This window comes from Monodelphis domestica, chromosome 6 (assembly GCF_027887165.1).
Source record: "Monodelphis domestica isolate mMonDom1 chromosome 6, mMonDom1.pri, whole genome shotgun sequence".
In the NCBI taxonomy this organism is placed as follows: domain Eukaryota; kingdom Metazoa; phylum Chordata; class Mammalia; order Didelphimorphia; family Didelphidae; genus Monodelphis; species Monodelphis domestica.
Window position 1 is genome coordinate 104040184 of NC_077232.1, and position 17619 is coordinate 104057802.

At 34.0% G+C, this 17619-nt stretch overlaps 1 protein-coding gene across 4 annotated transcripts in view; it reads left to right on the forward strand.

Moving 5' to 3' along the window:
- SLIT2 (slit guidance ligand 2) overlaps positions 1-17619 on the forward strand; it is a 392002-nt gene that overhangs the window by 335320 nt on the left and 39063 nt on the right. For all 4 annotated transcript variants that reach the window (XM_007496674.3, XM_001368444.5, XM_056802468.1 and 1 more), the window contains one exon: positions 15058-15151. In XM_007496674.3, coding sequence (XP_007496736.1) covers positions 15058-15151 — 94 coding nt within the window. The remainder of the gene's footprint in view (positions 1-15057; positions 15152-17619) is intronic.

Below are 17619 nucleotides of genomic sequence, written 5' to 3' on the forward strand. Positions count from 1 at the left end.
CTCAAGGCATGATTTTTAAGGCACAGATTTCACCTATGGACCTTTCCTATTTCAGTTGCTTCCCTAATCTTGTCCCTGACCCCTCTGTGGATGAGGTTTCTTGTTCATCTTGCCATCTAATAGCTAGAATAGTTTGCTTTACTGTCATCAAAAGCACTCATTAAGTAGTCCCTTATATGAAGCAGTAGAACAAAGACTTCCCTGAACTGCTTAGCAAATAAATGTATCCTCTATACCCAATAGTTTGCTACATACCTGTTTCTTCATGCCAGTATATACAGTAGAGCAATGACACATTTGGATTTGTTTGTTTCTGGACTTAAGTTGATAGCTATGGATGAAACATTGGAAAAACAATGTGTTTGTTTGAGTCTCCAGAATCTATATTGCATCCCAGGGTTTCTGGAAACCAACCAAATTTTCATGCCTCTCTTGCAATTGTATTTCAAAATGTCATGTGTAATAAAGTTCAGTCAGAGCTTTCTGGTCCATTTGTTCATACTGTTGCAGTAAGTAATTCCCCTTTAGTTATCAACATGAATTTTCCTTTCTGGTTGAAAAATAACTAAGCTATGCCTCAGGCATTTTTTGAATAAGAAAAATAGTATCAGTGGACCCAAAGATTGTTAGTGCTAGAAAAGGCCCCAGAGATTTGCAAGTGCAACCCTCTTCTTTGACAGATGAGAGAGGGATTGAGAGACTTGCCCAAGGTCACTGAGCAATGTCACAAGAAGGATAATCTGGCAGTTTTAGCTAATCACAGCACAGTGGGTTATATTATTTCCCTTTCCTACTGCTCCATTTTCTCTTCATTCTTTCTCCCAAAGTACCCCCAAAATTAATGTGAGGGAACGATTTGTTTTGTTTTATCTTGTATTGTTTATTCATATAAACTTTAAGCAAAGAAGAAGAAAGCATCTTCTTAAGAAATAGCGTTCCATTCAATTCTAACCCTTCACTGGAAGCTCAACCTCCAAGAGGATTTACCTTTTTTTAGACAGGTATGGCTTTAATCTAAAAAGATATCTTTGGAAAATTAGCTGAGACTTATCCAGGTTCTTCTGCCCCATTTGATTTTAATGTACTACAAACAAAATGAGAGTTGGGGAAGTTGTTAAATCATTTTCTAGTGACCACATGACAATCTTCTTTTCTCCTAAAGATACTCTAGAAAGATTGTAAGAAAGTTGATAAAGATACTTTTGAAGGGGAAAGAAATTAATTGCCTATTACTGATTTTAAAATCCTACTTTATAAATAAAGCCAATTAGAATTTTTCAAACCCTTACCTTCTGTCTTAGAATCAATACTAAGTATTGGTTCCAAGGCAAAAGAGTGGTAATGCTTGGGCAATGGGGCTAAGTGACTTGCTAGGATCACACAGCTAAGAAGTGTCTGAGGCCAAATTTGAAATGAGGATTTCCTGTCACTAGGCCTGACTCTCAATCCACTGAGCCACCTGTTTGCCCTCCAGTTAGGATTTTCTGATATGAAATTCCTTTGTGCAGTATCATTTAAATTTTGTTTTACAGAGAAAAGAGAGAGAAAGTAACTAAGAATAGGCAAGTTACAGGAGCCTCTCTGAGCTTTCCTCATCTGCAAAAAGGGGATATTACTATATTTCATAGGATTGTTATGAGGAAAGCCCTTAATAAACTCTAAAGTTGCTATAGAAAAAAATTTAAAAATAAAAATAAATTTTGCTATAATGATGAGAGTGATCATGATAATAATTTTAATTCATACATTTTCTTAAGTGTATATATGCCTCCTGATGATATAGTCATAGAATTATAGATTTAAAGACAGAAGGGACCACAGAGACCAAGCGATCCAATCCCCACATATACAGATGAAGAAACAGAAGCTTAGAGAACTTTCTCACTGAACATTGCTCTCAGTCTCCAAATATAAACTTGAACTTTTGTTGAAGAACAGACATGGAAAAATCCAAGCAAGCAAGTACTTATTTATTTTCTAGGAAGTTTAATAACACCTAGGTAAAAGAATGGCATCAATGAAGTGTTCCCTGCATAGACTGTGAGAATAAAGAAGGTTTTTAGTCCCATAAGATGCAAGAACCAGGGAACTAATTTAAGATTCAGGTACATTAACTGGTGGAATTTGGGTAGAGTGGATCAGGCTTACTCTGCAAAAAAAGCTCAATTACTACAGTCAGGGCCCAATGAAGCAAATTTAGCAAGTAATATCTTGATGGAGATGAGACAAGAATAAACATTTGTTAGACAACTGTAGTTTTCAGCTCTAAGGAATGAGTGGAGGACACAGTGAGGTAGAAGGTTATTTATTTGATTTGTTTTTCTCAATATGAGTCTGTGGTAGAAGCAAAATTAAATCCACTTATAATTTTATGTTGCCTAAGTCCATTATAGGGTGTAGAGCTGAAACAGAGCTTAGACATAATATAGTCTAATATCTCCTCCTCCTCACTCACCATTTAGCAGGTAAGAAAATAAAGACCAAAAGAGGTAAAGCAGCTTGTCCATGGTAACATAGTTAATAGCAGAACAAACAGAACCTAATGATTTTTTTAAGTGATTAGGGAAACCTTCCCAAGTTAGTTTAGGGAGAGAAAAGAACTACAAGTTAAGAATTAGGAAAGGAGAAGAGAGAAAAATAAAAGTAGCAACACAAGGGTACTGATTGTTTGTCAGGAGTGTCTAACTCTTTGTCATCTCATTTGGGGTAATCTTGGCAAAGACACTATAGTGGTTTGCCTTTCCCTTCTCCAGCTCATTTTTCAGGGGAGGAAGAAGGGTTAAGTGTCTTGCTTGGAGTCACAGAGCTAGTAAGTGTCTGAGGCCAGATTTGAACTCAGGAAAATCAGTCTTCCTAACTCCAGACCTGGCATTCTATACACTACACCATCTAACTCCCCAAGGCATAGGGTAAATATATTTTTAAAGTTATATTGTCTCCCATAGATTTCTAATAACTGTACTTTCTCATGACAATATTAGAATCAGTTTTAAAATCATGGAATCTTAGAACCGGAAGAGATTACAAAGATGATATTGTCTAATCTCATCATTTTTGCATATTAGAGCTGACCAAAATCACTTGGCCATTTATCCCAAAAACCCAGAAGGAAAATCTGAAATGTCTAGATTTCTAATCTAGTGTTGTTTTCTCATCACCAGTCTGCCTTTGCATTTATATGCTGAGAAATTCCAAGATATATCAAGAAAAGCAATTATAGCATAGTTCTAAAAATAACAATAAAGGTATTTCTAAAATCTACAATTCCAAAATCTTAGCAACAATTCACTTGGCTGCTTATTCAAATATATTTATTTGATGTAGAACCCATTAAATGGTCTTCTCTACCTGGTTCATTTTGGATGTACTTAATGCATTTCAGACACCTTATAAATATTAGTTGAATGGAAATGAGTGGTGATATTACTCTGATGTAGTATTAACAGCAGGATCATACTTGGATCAACATTTGCATTTTTCTCATCAGACTAAATAGATTTTCTGTTTAAAATTCAGTAACGTATTTTAACAAGGTTTTATCAAATGTTATATATCATTGTCTTCTGGTTGACTTTTGAAAGTTCATATATCATTTTGTTGACTTTCTAAACAGTTTTTTTGCTTTTCTAAAGTTCATGTGGATATATAGTTTATTCAAATTCATCTTCCCATTTCTTTTTAATCATATTTTTCCAACATGATTGCTTCCCTTTTCTTATCTATGATGAACCTATGCTATGTTCTGCTTGCATTTTGTTATTTTTTAGTAGCATTTAAATTATTCTTAAGTAATGAATGCTATATTAAATAAATCTATCTTCTATCCCTCAAAGCTATGCATCTAAGTAATGACCAAACAATGAAATCTACTTCTTAAATGTGGCCTGTCATAAATTGTTATTAATTATGAGATCAAGTATACCCTTTTTAAGAGCCTTAAGATCACAAATGTCTGTAAATTAATGATCACTTGCTTTATAATGCTAATTGGTTAGCTTTATTTCCTCTCCCACACCCTCTCAAAAGTCCTGCCTCCATAGAATATATTGTTCTTCATTTTATCTTTGGGTCTCCCCAATACCTAGCAAAGCTCCTGGTACATAGTAGGCAGTTAATACATTCTTTGTGAAGAAATAGCAGAGTATTCACTAAATACATGCATAAACCTACTTTATGATCTTGCTCTTTGACCTACAAGTTTTAAATTCAAAATAACAAAAATGTCACCTCCAACAAATTATGACTTTCATCCTGCAATGATATTCAGAAAGTTTTACATCAATGACCTTTTTAGGACAGAGCAAATAATTTATTATCAGCAATAAGGCTTTAATATATACCTTTATCCCTCACAGTCAAATAATTATTAATTCTCTTAAGTCATTTTGAAAAGGAAACAGTACCCAGTGAAAATAAAACTTTGTCTTTTCTTGCTTTTTCCACGGATTAGTTACTTTAAAGAATTCAATTAAATTCACCAGGCATTTATTAAGTACTTGCTGTGTTCCAGACAATAGAATTTTACTTTGGGAGATGAAGACAAAGAAAAGAAAAAAAAATCCTTGTCTTCAAGGACCTTACATTTTGACAAAATGTCATCTTGGACTGCCATTGTGGTACTGGCAAGGCAGGACCTGCCTACAGTTTTGAATTGCTGGTTTGTTTTCAATTAACAACCATTTGGTTTCTTTCCGCTCTTATACTCCTAAGGATTGAATAAAAAAGAATATTTTAATTAACCAAAGTAAATCAATATCAATATCAAAATATCTATGTTTCATTGAACATTTTTCATCTATTCCCTCTCTTGGGAGTTGGATAACAGAATTCATCTTTCGCCCTCTTCAAAGAGCTTATTCTTGCATTTATTCTTGCATTTATTAGTTATAAGATGTTTCAAAGTTATTTTATCTTTCACAGTAGAAAAAACTATTCCCCTTATCCTTTCACTTTTTATTTCAAATTTTCAGGAATATAGGCTCATGTGAGAATATATTTAGAGCTAGAAGGAATCTAGAGCTATACTCCATCTTCATTTTAAAGTTAAATAAATAGACCCAGAGGGTTTAAGTAGCCCCATCATCACAAAGTAGGAAAGCTGAGATCTGTATTTGGGTACTCTTATTCCAAGTCCAACAAACTAGCATCACCTTTTTCAAGCATAAGATGGCACCAGTGCAGTTTTGGACAACTGAAAGGTCTTACTATAGGGATATTATAACTAGCAGTTTCCTATTTATAAATTATTACTATCATTTATATAGTGAGTTATGTTTTGCAATGCTCTTTCCATGTATTTTATAATAAGTATTTGAGAGTTAATGTACCACAAAATGTTAGAGCTAGGATGTATATTAGATTTCATCTCAACTTCCTCATTTTGCAGATGAAGAAACTGAGGCCCAGGAGGACAAATATTCTATTTCCTTTGGGTCATCAGCTCTTCAATATTAATGCCCATTTGCCTAGACTCTCTATAATGGCTTTCTAACATTACTGTGTGAAGTATAACAACTTATGCTATTAATTTCTATCCATCTTTAAGGGGCATCTATATTATACGTTCCCTTCAGCTATAATCCTGCTACTTCAGAGGGCACCAAAGCTAAAATCTATGAGTTATATTTCATTATGAAGGTGTTTAGGTTTTTGGGTTTTTTTAAGAAGTATTTTTTTCTCCAAACATAGCCTGTAGCAGCAGCTGGGGGCACAGTGGATAGAATGATGGATTTAAACTAAAAAAAAGTCTGAATTTGAATCTTCCTGCTCATGTTGTATATCCCTGGGCAAGTCACTTAACTTTTGGAAAAATAATAGTACCTACTGACTAGGGTTGTTATGAAGATGAAATGGGATAATGTATATAAAGTACATTATAAACAGTAAAGCCCTATATGAATACTATTATTCTCTGCACAGCACAGATTAACCTCATTCTCAACAATGGCTATTTATTACTTATAATGATAGTTATAGCTGAAAATAATCCACTACTTTATCATTTTCAAAGTGCTTTCACTTTCATTTTTAATAATTTATTCATAATTATAATTTCATTTTTATAATTTAAAATTATAACAATTGTGTAAAACAAATGATAGTATTAGCCCCAATTTTACAAATGAGGAAACAAAAGCATAGAGAGTGAAAGCCATTTGCACAAAAAGAATTCAAAGGCCCAAATTTGGTCAGAAAATGGGAGAACCAGTACTTAATCTGAATCCCCAGGCTTAAAGTCTTGTTCTTTCTACTGAACTCATTGGTCCAGTCAAGAAGAATTTTATAATGAGAACTAGATATACTTCTAGCTTAGAAGAATTCGACCACTTAAGACATTAATATTTGTTTTTAACAATTTTTCTGGCATATTTCAGGTCTGATTTATCAGATATGCTTTGAATTTCAAAGATTATTCATGAACTCATGATGAGGGTGGGAGTGGAGTGGGTAATGGGAAAGGAGGATAAAGGAATTCCAGGAATGAAGGTCTTCCTGAAACCACATTCTCTCTTTTGACCCACTCCAGGATTTATGAATAATCAATGAATAAAATCCATAAAATTCAGTCTTCCACACAGTGACCCCAATTTCATCTTTTCTTTGATGAACCCATGTCTAAAATCACAGGGTAAGCTTTTATCTGACAAATAGTTCTCACCGTGATGGTGGCTCTTAGCAGAGGTTACTATTGAAGTTATGTGGGATGTATTACAAAGGAATCAACTAGTATGATTTGCTTTTAATGTTCTTTTTGACTGGGCTTCAACATGAATTATCAATGGTTTGAAACAGATTTTATTTCCATAGTCATCAAAAATACAGCTCCCCAGTGGCTACATAACCAGCCTACTAATTCAGTTGATCAAAATAGAAAGACTACACTGGAGTTAGGTCTGTGGGGTTAGGGGAGAAGAGAACAAAATAGATGACAAGCTATTTTCCCTTTACTATGTAGGTACTTTTAAAAAGGTGAGAAGTAGAATTGTTACAACCCCACTGAGATACAGTCATAGGCCACTGCTTGAAAACATTTCAAATGCAAGTGCTCTTTGAAGAAATATTCTTTGATATTAGTCTCTAGACTGCTGTGTTACTCTACTTTAGCCTTAAACTAAACTGCTTTAGTCTGATCTTGTGAGCTCTCAGAAGTTCAAGTGTGAGTGCTTAAGAAACTGGAAAGAAAAATAGAATGTATTATGAGAAGTGGAGTCTTGTTAAAGAATTATTTTATCTGGTACCAGGCCAAAGGTATAGTATCCTAAGAGAAATAAAATTGGAAGTTGCAACTTAGATAGTATATAGTTGAATTACATAACTCAAATTCACATATCCTGAACTTAAATTATATTCCTTTTTTAAATAAATGCTGTTGTAAACTTAACTTTAAACAATAGCAAAACTTATTAAATTTATATTTTCAACTACTTAAACTTTTTGAGTGATCTTTATTATTTTATTTTTATTTTTAAATTAATTAATTTATTTAGAATATTTTTTCATGGCTAAATGATTCATGGTTTTTTCCCACCTCTCTTCCCTCCTCTTTCCGTTAGCTGAACAACAATTCTACTGGGTTATGCATGTATCATTGTTCAAAACCTATTTCCATATTATTCATATTTGCAGTAGAGTGATCTTTTAATGCCAAAACCCAATCATATCCCCATAGAAGCATGTGATCAATCATATATTTTTCTTCTGTATTTCTACCATCACAGTTCTTTCTCTGGATGTGGATAGCATTCTTTCTCATAAGTTCCTCAGTATTGTCCTGGATCATTGCATTGCTACTAGTAGAAAAATCTGTTATATTTGATTGTTAAGTGACCTTTAACACAGAGATTACCATAATGCTTTATGTTAGTCTTACTCCATATCCCATTATATTGTCTGTCCATTTGCTATAATATTTTCTTTTGAATAGTCATCATCTGTGTGCATTTCAAGTTTTTTCCACATTTTTAATATTTTTAATATTTGTTATTTCTAGTTACATTACAATATTTAATAACATTGATGTATATCAGCAATTTGAACATTTTATGGTTTTTGGAAGTATAGATTATTTATCTTTTTCTCTTTTCCAATAATGCTTTTATCAGTCTATTTTCTTATTTTATTTTTCTTTTTTATAAGGGTCTTAAGATATCTTACCAAATAATGAGATGATTGCCTTTATGACTCTTATATTTCTGGTTGCTTCCCCAAATGATCTTACCCATTTGCAATTCTACAAATAATGTAGAAGTATATTTGTTTATACAAAACACAACTGGCATGTAATTTTGTAATTTTTATTTATTTTTGTATATGTATTGGGTATGAGATAGTATGACTATTTTCTAAGAGAACAAAGGTTGTGCGGATATATATAGGAAACTAACCACTAATAGGGTTGGGGTACTTAGCACCTGAAAATGAAATATAGCAAACAGAAGTTTGAGTTGACTTGACCTATGTATAACCAGTATTTTTCTTAAAAATCTATATCTGGGGGCAGCTGGGTAGATCAGTGGACTGAGAGCCAGCCCTAGAGATAGGAGGTCCTATGTTCAAATCTGAACTCAGACACTTCCTAGCTGTGTGACCCTGAACAAGTCACTTAATCCTCATTGCCTAGCCCTTACTGCTCTTCTGCCTTAGAATCAATACTATGTATTGTATAGAATGTACTATGTATGATGTATAGAATAAATACATAGTATTGATTCTAAGACAAAAGGTAAGGGTTTAAAAAAATCTATATCTGTACCAAAAATAATGAAATTCCTATCAACAAAGGCAGGCAAATCAGAAATAAGGCAATCATAGTCATCCAGTGAGTTATAAACCCCGCCCCCCCATATCATTACTTGTTTTAAGTCCGGCAATTCATTGGGTAGGAGATAGAGAAGCCAATAAGGATGGGAGGAAAATTAAGTTTTTAAGGTATCAACAAAAGAACATTGGAGGCTAAAAGCTATAATTTATTTTCCTTCTCCTCCTCCTTTTCCCCTTTATCCTTCTCCTCTTCTTCCCTTTCCCAGACTTTCCTCTTATTCTTCCTCTTCTCCCTCTCTCTCTTCCTTCTCCTCCTTTTCCTCATCCTCTTCCTTCTCCTTTTTCTCCTCCCCCTTCCCCATCACATTCCCCTCTCTCTTCCTCCTCTTCCACCTACTTCTTCTTTTTCCTTTTCTAGATGCCAAAATCCAAAGAAGGTTACCCTACTGGAAGTTATTTTAATAAATAAATTTAAAAATACATATATATATTTTTTAATTTAGACCTCAACTTTAAAAAAATGTCCAAAGAATTTACTTGGAATCTTACCTATCAAATGGAAGGACTTGTTTGAAGGGTAATTGATAAAGAAATTGTCATAATGATATGAATAATATCATCACTGTTAGCTATTTAGATAACCTACATATCATCATCCATCCAACATCAGAGAAAGGCAGCAATAAATGTTATGCTTTTGTTCAGTTCCCCTTGGTGAATTCAAATTAAGATCACTTTGATTTCCATAATTAAACTTAAAGTTTACTCAAGGCCCTATGTTTTGCATAGCACAGCTATGTGAATTATAAAAAATAATTAATAAGACATTGTTTCCTCTTATGGAATTTTATATTTTGTAAGATAGATTAACGAAGGAAATAGTTATAGCTTTTTTCAAAATATGAAAAAATCTTATAGCAGAGGTATAAACAAAGTTCGTGGAGTTGAGGAAACTTGGGTACCTTCATTTAGAAAGATCAGGGCAGGCTTTGTGAAAGAGGTGAGACTGGAAAAGGGATTAAATGATTGGTAGGATTTAAGTATCAGAAGATAGGCCATTGCCATCAGAGGGAATATCGGAGCAAGAAAGTAAGTTTAGAGCAAGAACAGGGATGCAGTTTGACTTGAATGTAGCATATATATAATATCTCTCTCTATATATATATTTTAGAATATGAAAGATGGAAAGCTAGAAGATGAATTGCAGCCATATTGTGTAGAGTATTAATTGCCAAATTGCAGGCACTAGATTTTAATTACTATGGAACCATAGAATGATATTCAAAGGAGTATTGATACCATTCAGTCAATCAAAAAAAAATACTAATACTTACTGTCTTTGTGACCTAGAACAAGACATTTCACCTGTTTGGTTCAGTTTCCTCATCTATAAGTTGATGGGGTTGAACCTGGGCTCTAAAATTCCTTTCAACTTTATTTTTTGTGTGACCACTGCCAAGGCCTCTGTTGTCCAAGTTTTGGGGGTTTGGGGAGGGTTGTGGGGTGATGATAGAGTTCTGAACTTGAAGTCAGAAAGAACTGAGTTCAAATCCTGTATCAGGCACTTATTAGATATGTGACCCTGGGCAAGTCATTCAATTCCTCTCAGTTTGTTCATCTCTAAAGTAAAGGGGTTGGACTCAACAATCTTTAAGGATTCTTCCAATTCTAAATCTATGATTCCATGAAAGATTAATCTAGAAGCCATAAGGTCAGTGCATTGGTAGACCCTATAGATGATCTCATTAAGATGAGAAATTATGATGTGGTTACTAATATGAAGGTTGTTAAAAAGGAGAAGCAGATTTAGGAAAAAAAATAATGCTCAACATATATTATCTTCTATAGGAAGTCTGTCTGGCTCTGCAAACTTATTTGTGTCTCTCTTTATTCGCCTATCCAAAAAGATTATAAATACATCTGTATGTATATATTATGTGTCCCCCAAAAGAATATAAGCTCCAAGGAAACAAGGACTGTCTAATTTCTTAACCAATATCTCAACAACTAGCAAAATGCCAGGCACCAAAGTATTTAATAGAAATCTGTTGAACTGAAAGGCACTTAATCCCAAAATTATTTTAGGAATATTAGTTAGAAAAATGTAATGTCGAGGCTGGCTCGGTGGATAGAGAGCCAGGTCTCAAGATAGGAGGTCCTGGGTTCAAATTTAGCCTGAGAAACTTCCTAGACATGAGATTCTGAACAAATCACTTAACTCCAACTGATTAGCTCTTACTGTTCTTCTGCCTTGGAACTTACACTTAGTATCAAATCAAAGACCAAGAGTAAGCGTTAAAAAAAATTCTTTTAATGCTAAGAAAAAAACCTTCAGGTAACAAGAATGTATTAAAGAACCCAGTAAGATCAAATCGCAGAGAGCCATTTCTGATGGCTCTAATTTAAAATTTTTAAATTAAAATTTAATTTTTAAATATTTAATATTTATTTTATTTATTTTTACATAATGTATAATAAAATAAATAATATTTATTATATGTACATATATTATAAATTTAATAATAATAAATAAAATTTAAAAGTAAAATTCTAATTAAAAAAAGAACTAATTAAGATGCTTTAGATGAGTTTGTTTTCAAAAGGTTAACTTTTTCTCTCAGTTGTTAGCTGATATATATGTATATAAATATAAAAGCACATATATGCATCTATACCCCTCTGTTCACATACATAAATATACACAAATATATGCATGAGTATATGTATAATAGTGGGCAGCAAGGCAGCACAGTGGATTGAACCTGGAGTCTGGAAGACTCATCTTCTGAGTTCAAATCTGGCTTTATACACTTACTAGCTGTAGAACTTTTGGCAAATCACTTAACTTTGTTTCCCTCAGTCTCCTCATCTGTAAAATGATCTGGAGAAGGAAATGGCAAACCATTCTAACATCTTTGCCAAGAAAGTCCCACTTGGGTCCACAAAGAGTCGAACACGACTGAACAACGAATATGTATAACTTTATGAATGTGTATATTTGTGCTTTATTTAATATATTGATGTAATCTATAATTATTAAATAGTATACATATTTTATGTTAATGTATTATGAGCCTAACAGACGACTAGACGTTCTTGTGCTGAGTCAACAACCAGAATTCTCCTTTCTGTTTTCACAGACCTTTCTTCCCTTTCAACCAAAATGTTCCTCTCTGATTTCTTGTTTTAGCCTTTCTACCTTTTATTCTATTTTATAAGAAATAAGAAAAAAATATGGGTATTTCCATACCTATTCTATAAAATTCCTTTCTTAAGAATACAGATTAAGAACTAGCAGAGACACAAAGAGTTCATATTGTCTCACCCTCACTCATAGGCTTCCTGGCCCATTTTTAACCCTTCAGAGAAGGAGTGAAGTATCTCTTTTTTCACGTTAGCCTTTTGATTTCCTTGGATGCATGTATCTTGATATTCGCATGCAATGATATTTTTGTTAGCAACAGAAATGATTCCCCACCTACATGCAGTTTCTACAAATTTCCCTAGATAATTTTTTTAATGATCTTAAGGATCCATTTCTAAAGTATCTTTTGGGAATATTTTTTAAAACAGATGTAAGGAGAATTGGTCAGTGAGAGCCCAGGCATTATGAGTGGCCAATGTGCTGAGAATAAAAACAATCCCTCCTGTGAACTTTGGAGCAAACTCAGATTGTCTGTTTCTGTTTCTGGTCCTCTTGCCAGGTGATTAGAAAAGGCTTTTGCTATTTTCTTCCAAACCAGAACTAAGCCTGCACACAGAAGTCCCACAAGTGTTGGTTTCCAGTTCCAGGACTCTTTGGTCCCCTCCTGACTTTTCAAAGGTTACACCCTAGTCCATTCTATCTCTAGTACTCATTCACCTAAGTTAGGAAAGAATAGACACAACAGAGAAAGAAGCAACAGCAGGGCAATATGTTGATGGCTTTATCTGAACTTGGATGGGATGAATAGGCCACTGGGGCTTTCCCCTCCTGCAGGTTTACAGAAGTTATTTCCTTTTCACTCGAACACAGCTAGATATGAAGGGGACAAGGTTGAATCACTGGGGCCTTTTATGTGCATGCTCAATTCTGGCTCAGAAACCAGTGGAAAAACCTTTCTTCACCATATGATAAGTGGATGGGAAACATTCACAGAATACCTCTGTGTGCTCTGAAATCAGTTCATTAGAAGACACTGCCACAGCCTTAGCACTCAAAAAAAGAAGGAACATAGTCCTTTGAGTTGATCCATTTAAAGTGATTCTCAATGGAAAACCTGCTGCTATCTTAAGTGGGACTTGTTTTTAAATGACCCACTATGAAGATCCCTTTTTTTTAGAACTTGAGTTTTTGAGATGAGGCCAGTTATTCTAGAAAGAATAACTATGTTTTATCTCACTTTCATTATACACTGGTGTGTTTTAAGAAACATGATATGTTCTGAAGTGTATCCAAAGTCATGTCTTAATTGACTATGTATGTTTTTTTTTAATTGCTAAAGAAGGTTCCAAAAGTAACTAAGTTCAATTCAACACATATTTATAATGCACTTTCTAGAAACCCTTGTTCCAGGGATTGGAGAAGATATATACAAAGATCAAAAAGACATATTCCCTTTCTCTAAGAGGGAAAGAATGAGACAAAATTAACCATTATTGAATAAAAAGTTGAAAGAATTAACACTAAGCAAAATGGGGTCAAAGAAGACTCATGGAAAAGATGCCAGTTGACTTAAATCATAAAAAGTAGATTGGGAGTTGGGAGATGACATCCTGGGTAGTATATAAAAATGGTACAGAGGCCAGAAAGAATGATATTTATATAGTAATGGTGGCTAGTCCAATTTTATTGTAATAATTGAAGTATTGTAGTATTGAAGTAATCATGTGAAGTAATGTGAGATAAAGGCTGCAAAGATAGGGGATTGGGATTGTACCTGTGATTTAACTGGTATGGAATTCCCAGGTGAGGAAGCTTCTTCTACCAATGCAGGTCACATATGATTTATATTTTTATAGTTTAAAGAGTTGTCTATATCACTGAGAAATTAAGTGACTTACCCAGGGTGAGTCAGACAATATGAATAGAGATGGAACTTGAACCTATGTTATCTTAGCTTTGAGACTAGGTCTTAATACACACTGCCATGCTGATTTTCAGCAAATTGTGATGAGCTTTCAATGGCATTCCAAACTGTTCAGACATGATTTCTTGAGTGAGAACCACTAGACCTACAATTCCCCACTAAAACATGTTCATTTTTAAGTACACATTTCTTAAAAAGAAATTCCATTTATAGCTCTGGATATATTTAATTATTTTTGTAACATTGTAAGTAAGAATCCTAGTTCTTTCAGTAAATGAAACCTCATATCACTCTTTGGAAAATGATCAATGGCTTATTTAATCAAGTCTTTTTTTTGGGTTCATTTACTACATTAAACCCATCTAGAAATTAATTTACACATATAATAATAACTAGTATTTTTATAGGACTTTGGGGTTTATAAAATGCTACAGAGATGGTATTTAATCAATTGAAAAGCCTTTCCTAACCACCTGGTAAATGGACCAATAAACAGTTGCAGAATACTTATTCATTCTCCAAGGTCCATACATAGTCAAGAAGTGAAGCAAAACAAGATTTGCCACGAAAGGAGTTTGCACCTTTCTAGTTAACTTGATAGATTCTAGAAGGAATTGGAAAGTCCTACTTTCCATGGAAATGATCGAATAATATGTCAGAATCCAATTAATTAGTCATATCAAGAAAATAAACTAATATTACTACTTAAACTTTAGGGCTCTTTCAAAGAAATGCATAAATGTGGCAGCACATATAAATAGTCCCTACAGATTAGAGCTACCTAGTGCTTACACTTATTAAATTATAAATTCATTTATAAATTCCTTGGGGACCACGTGATGATGCATGACTTGTCTCATTTGATCCTCCTTTTACATGTAGTATTCTTATTTACTTGGGTGAATGAGTTGAAAATATCACTGCATAAAATTTTTGATATTACTTTAAAGGCATTGTATGTTCATTATGCTTTTACCCAGTGAAATTTACCTTATTACCCGAGGAGACCCAATCAGGGGTGATGGAATCCTGATTCATTCTTTTCTGGGGAAAAAATAAATTTAAAAAAAAGCCAAAAAAAAAAGCTGGATATCCTATCTGAGTTAGTTATAAAAAGGTCACCTTTTAACCAGCTTGAATTATTTTGCTGCCAGAGGGAAGCCATTGAAGCTTCATTTTCTTTTCATGGCAATGTCCCCACTGAACTAATGCTGTTTGCTGTTTACAGGTGAGTTGTGTGAGGAGAAACTTGATTTTTGTGCCCAGGACCTTAACCCCTGCCAACATGACTCAAAGTGCATCCTGACACCAAAAGGATACAAGTACGTGGAAATATTTTCATATTTTGTATCGGGATGATCTTGTAGCTTCTAGAGATTTTCTTCCTTATAAGAGTCTTTTCAGCCCCTTTCACTCAGGCTAAATAAAGTTTTTTCTCACTGGGTCTCAATGGTATTCTTAGCAGTATATGCCATATTGGAAAACACAATTACTTCTTAGCATTGGGGAAGAAAAATAATAAAAGAAGAGTTCCATTTTGGGGAGCAGCAGCACTCTGTGTGGAAGGCCTTTGGGGTATTGCATACTGGGGGAGGGGGGGGAAGCACTTATAAAGTCCGCTTTGATGGAACACCTTGGAGACCATTTTGCCCAGTCTCTTTGCCTTAAGGTTGAAGAAATTGAGACCCAGAAAAATTAAATGCCTAGTTCAAGACAGATAACCTACTAACTAGTCTTTCTGCTTCCATTCTAGCCCTTCTCTAAACCATCTTCCAAACTGCTATGTGAATAATCTCCCTAATGGGCACAGCTAGATGGCCCAAAGGATAGTGTCAGGCCTGGAATCAGTAGAGCCTGGATTCAAATCTTCCCTCAGATATTTCTTAATTATGTGCCTCTGGGCAAGATAGTTAACTATCATAGAGCTATTATTAAGAAAATAAGGGAAATTTATTTATATTTATATAATATAAAATCTATATGTGTATCTGTATATATGTAAAAGTATACATACACAATAAATGCATATTCTATATAATATATATCTTCCTGATGCCCTGCTCCAATTATATCACACTGCTCTACCCAAAAACTTTTAATGGCTCCATATTGCCTGACAATAACCTGACATTTAAGACCCTCTATAATCAAACCTCATCCTCAGTGAAATAAGACTACTCTCTTTTCCAATCCTAACCTTTTTTATTCTCTGCCTTTGATCATATTATCCCCATACCTGGAATGAACTTCTTTCCTTTGAGCTCCATTGAATGTTGTTTTTACCTTCTTTCAAGACCCTTTTCACCCTACCACTCTTTCTTCTTTTAATAAATGCGCCAATATGTCAGTGCTTGTCTGGCTACCGGGGTGAAAAGTCTTTCTTCCCTTGATTATCTTCCACCACAAAGTGAAAGTAATTTCTATAATCCTATATTTCTCTTAGAATAATACTTCTACTATGTCTCCTTTGATCTTCTATCATTCTCTCCTTTATCATGCTCATTTCTACATATATCCCCTCCCTAGGGCAACTAGATGGCACAGCGGTTAGAGTGCCAGGCTTGGAGTTAGAAAGACTCATTTTCCTGAGCTCAGATCTGGTCCTATATACTTACTAGCTGTGTGACCCAGGACAAGTTACTTAACCCTGCTTATCTCAGTTTTCTCACCTATAAAATGAGCTGGAGGAAAAAAATGGCAAACTACTCCAGTATCTTTGCCAAGAAAACCCCAAAAGGGGGTCACAGAGAGAAGCAACTGAATAACAACATCCCTTTCCTACATTCCTCAGGAGACTTAGCTACTTGGGAAACAGGGTGTTTATCTATCATATTTATCTTTGTATCCCCTGCTCTAAGCACAGTACCTTGAACACACATGTTACTGTTTGTGGAACTAAAGCTAATTGAATGCTGGCACATGTAGAATTAGTTCTTACTCAGAATTGACTGACATTTATACTAGTCCCTAATGTCTTTTTAGTAACTTTTACTGTACCAAGTGATCTAGAGATACAAAAATTAGATAATATGGCCTCTCCTCCAGAAGCTTATATTCTCCTTAGTAAGACAAGATGTACCATACATGAACCATCTAAAAATAATAACAATAACTCATATGTATATAGAACTTTACAAGGTACTTTCTTCATAAGGAATATGTATATGGACATTTACATTTTATAGACAAGGAAACTAAGCTTCAGAGATATTATATAACTTGTCTAAGTTGACCCTGTTGCTAAATGACAAAACTAGGATTCAAACATATCTCCTAACTCCACAAGTCCCATGATATATCTACTGCCCAACACTGTAAAGTTAAAACACACACAGCCAAAAAACCCAAAAAAACAAAAACAAAAAGACAGTGAGTAATTGATCACATTTCCTTTCTCTGGTGTACTATTTAAGGGTTTAATCAGCGCTTTCACATACTTTTCTAGACTATGGGATAAAGCTTACAAATGTTATCATGTGGTTGGGTCAGGGAAATGATGAAAGACTTCTTGGGGAAGAGAGTACATGAGTTGAGTTTTGAACAAAATGTAGGAATTTGGTAGAAAATTGGAAAGGAAGGTATTTCAGACTAGGAAAAAGATGTTCTATCTTCTACAGGAAAAGGGAATAAAATGATGTTAGAGTTAGATTTTAAATTTCTCTAGAAAAGGGCTTTTTATTCAGTCTTATGTCTGTGAATCAGACCACAAATGAAGAGCCCCTTTAAATATTCAATATAATTGGTTTCCTTTTTAATCCTCTATATTTTATCTTATGCGTTTAAAAATATT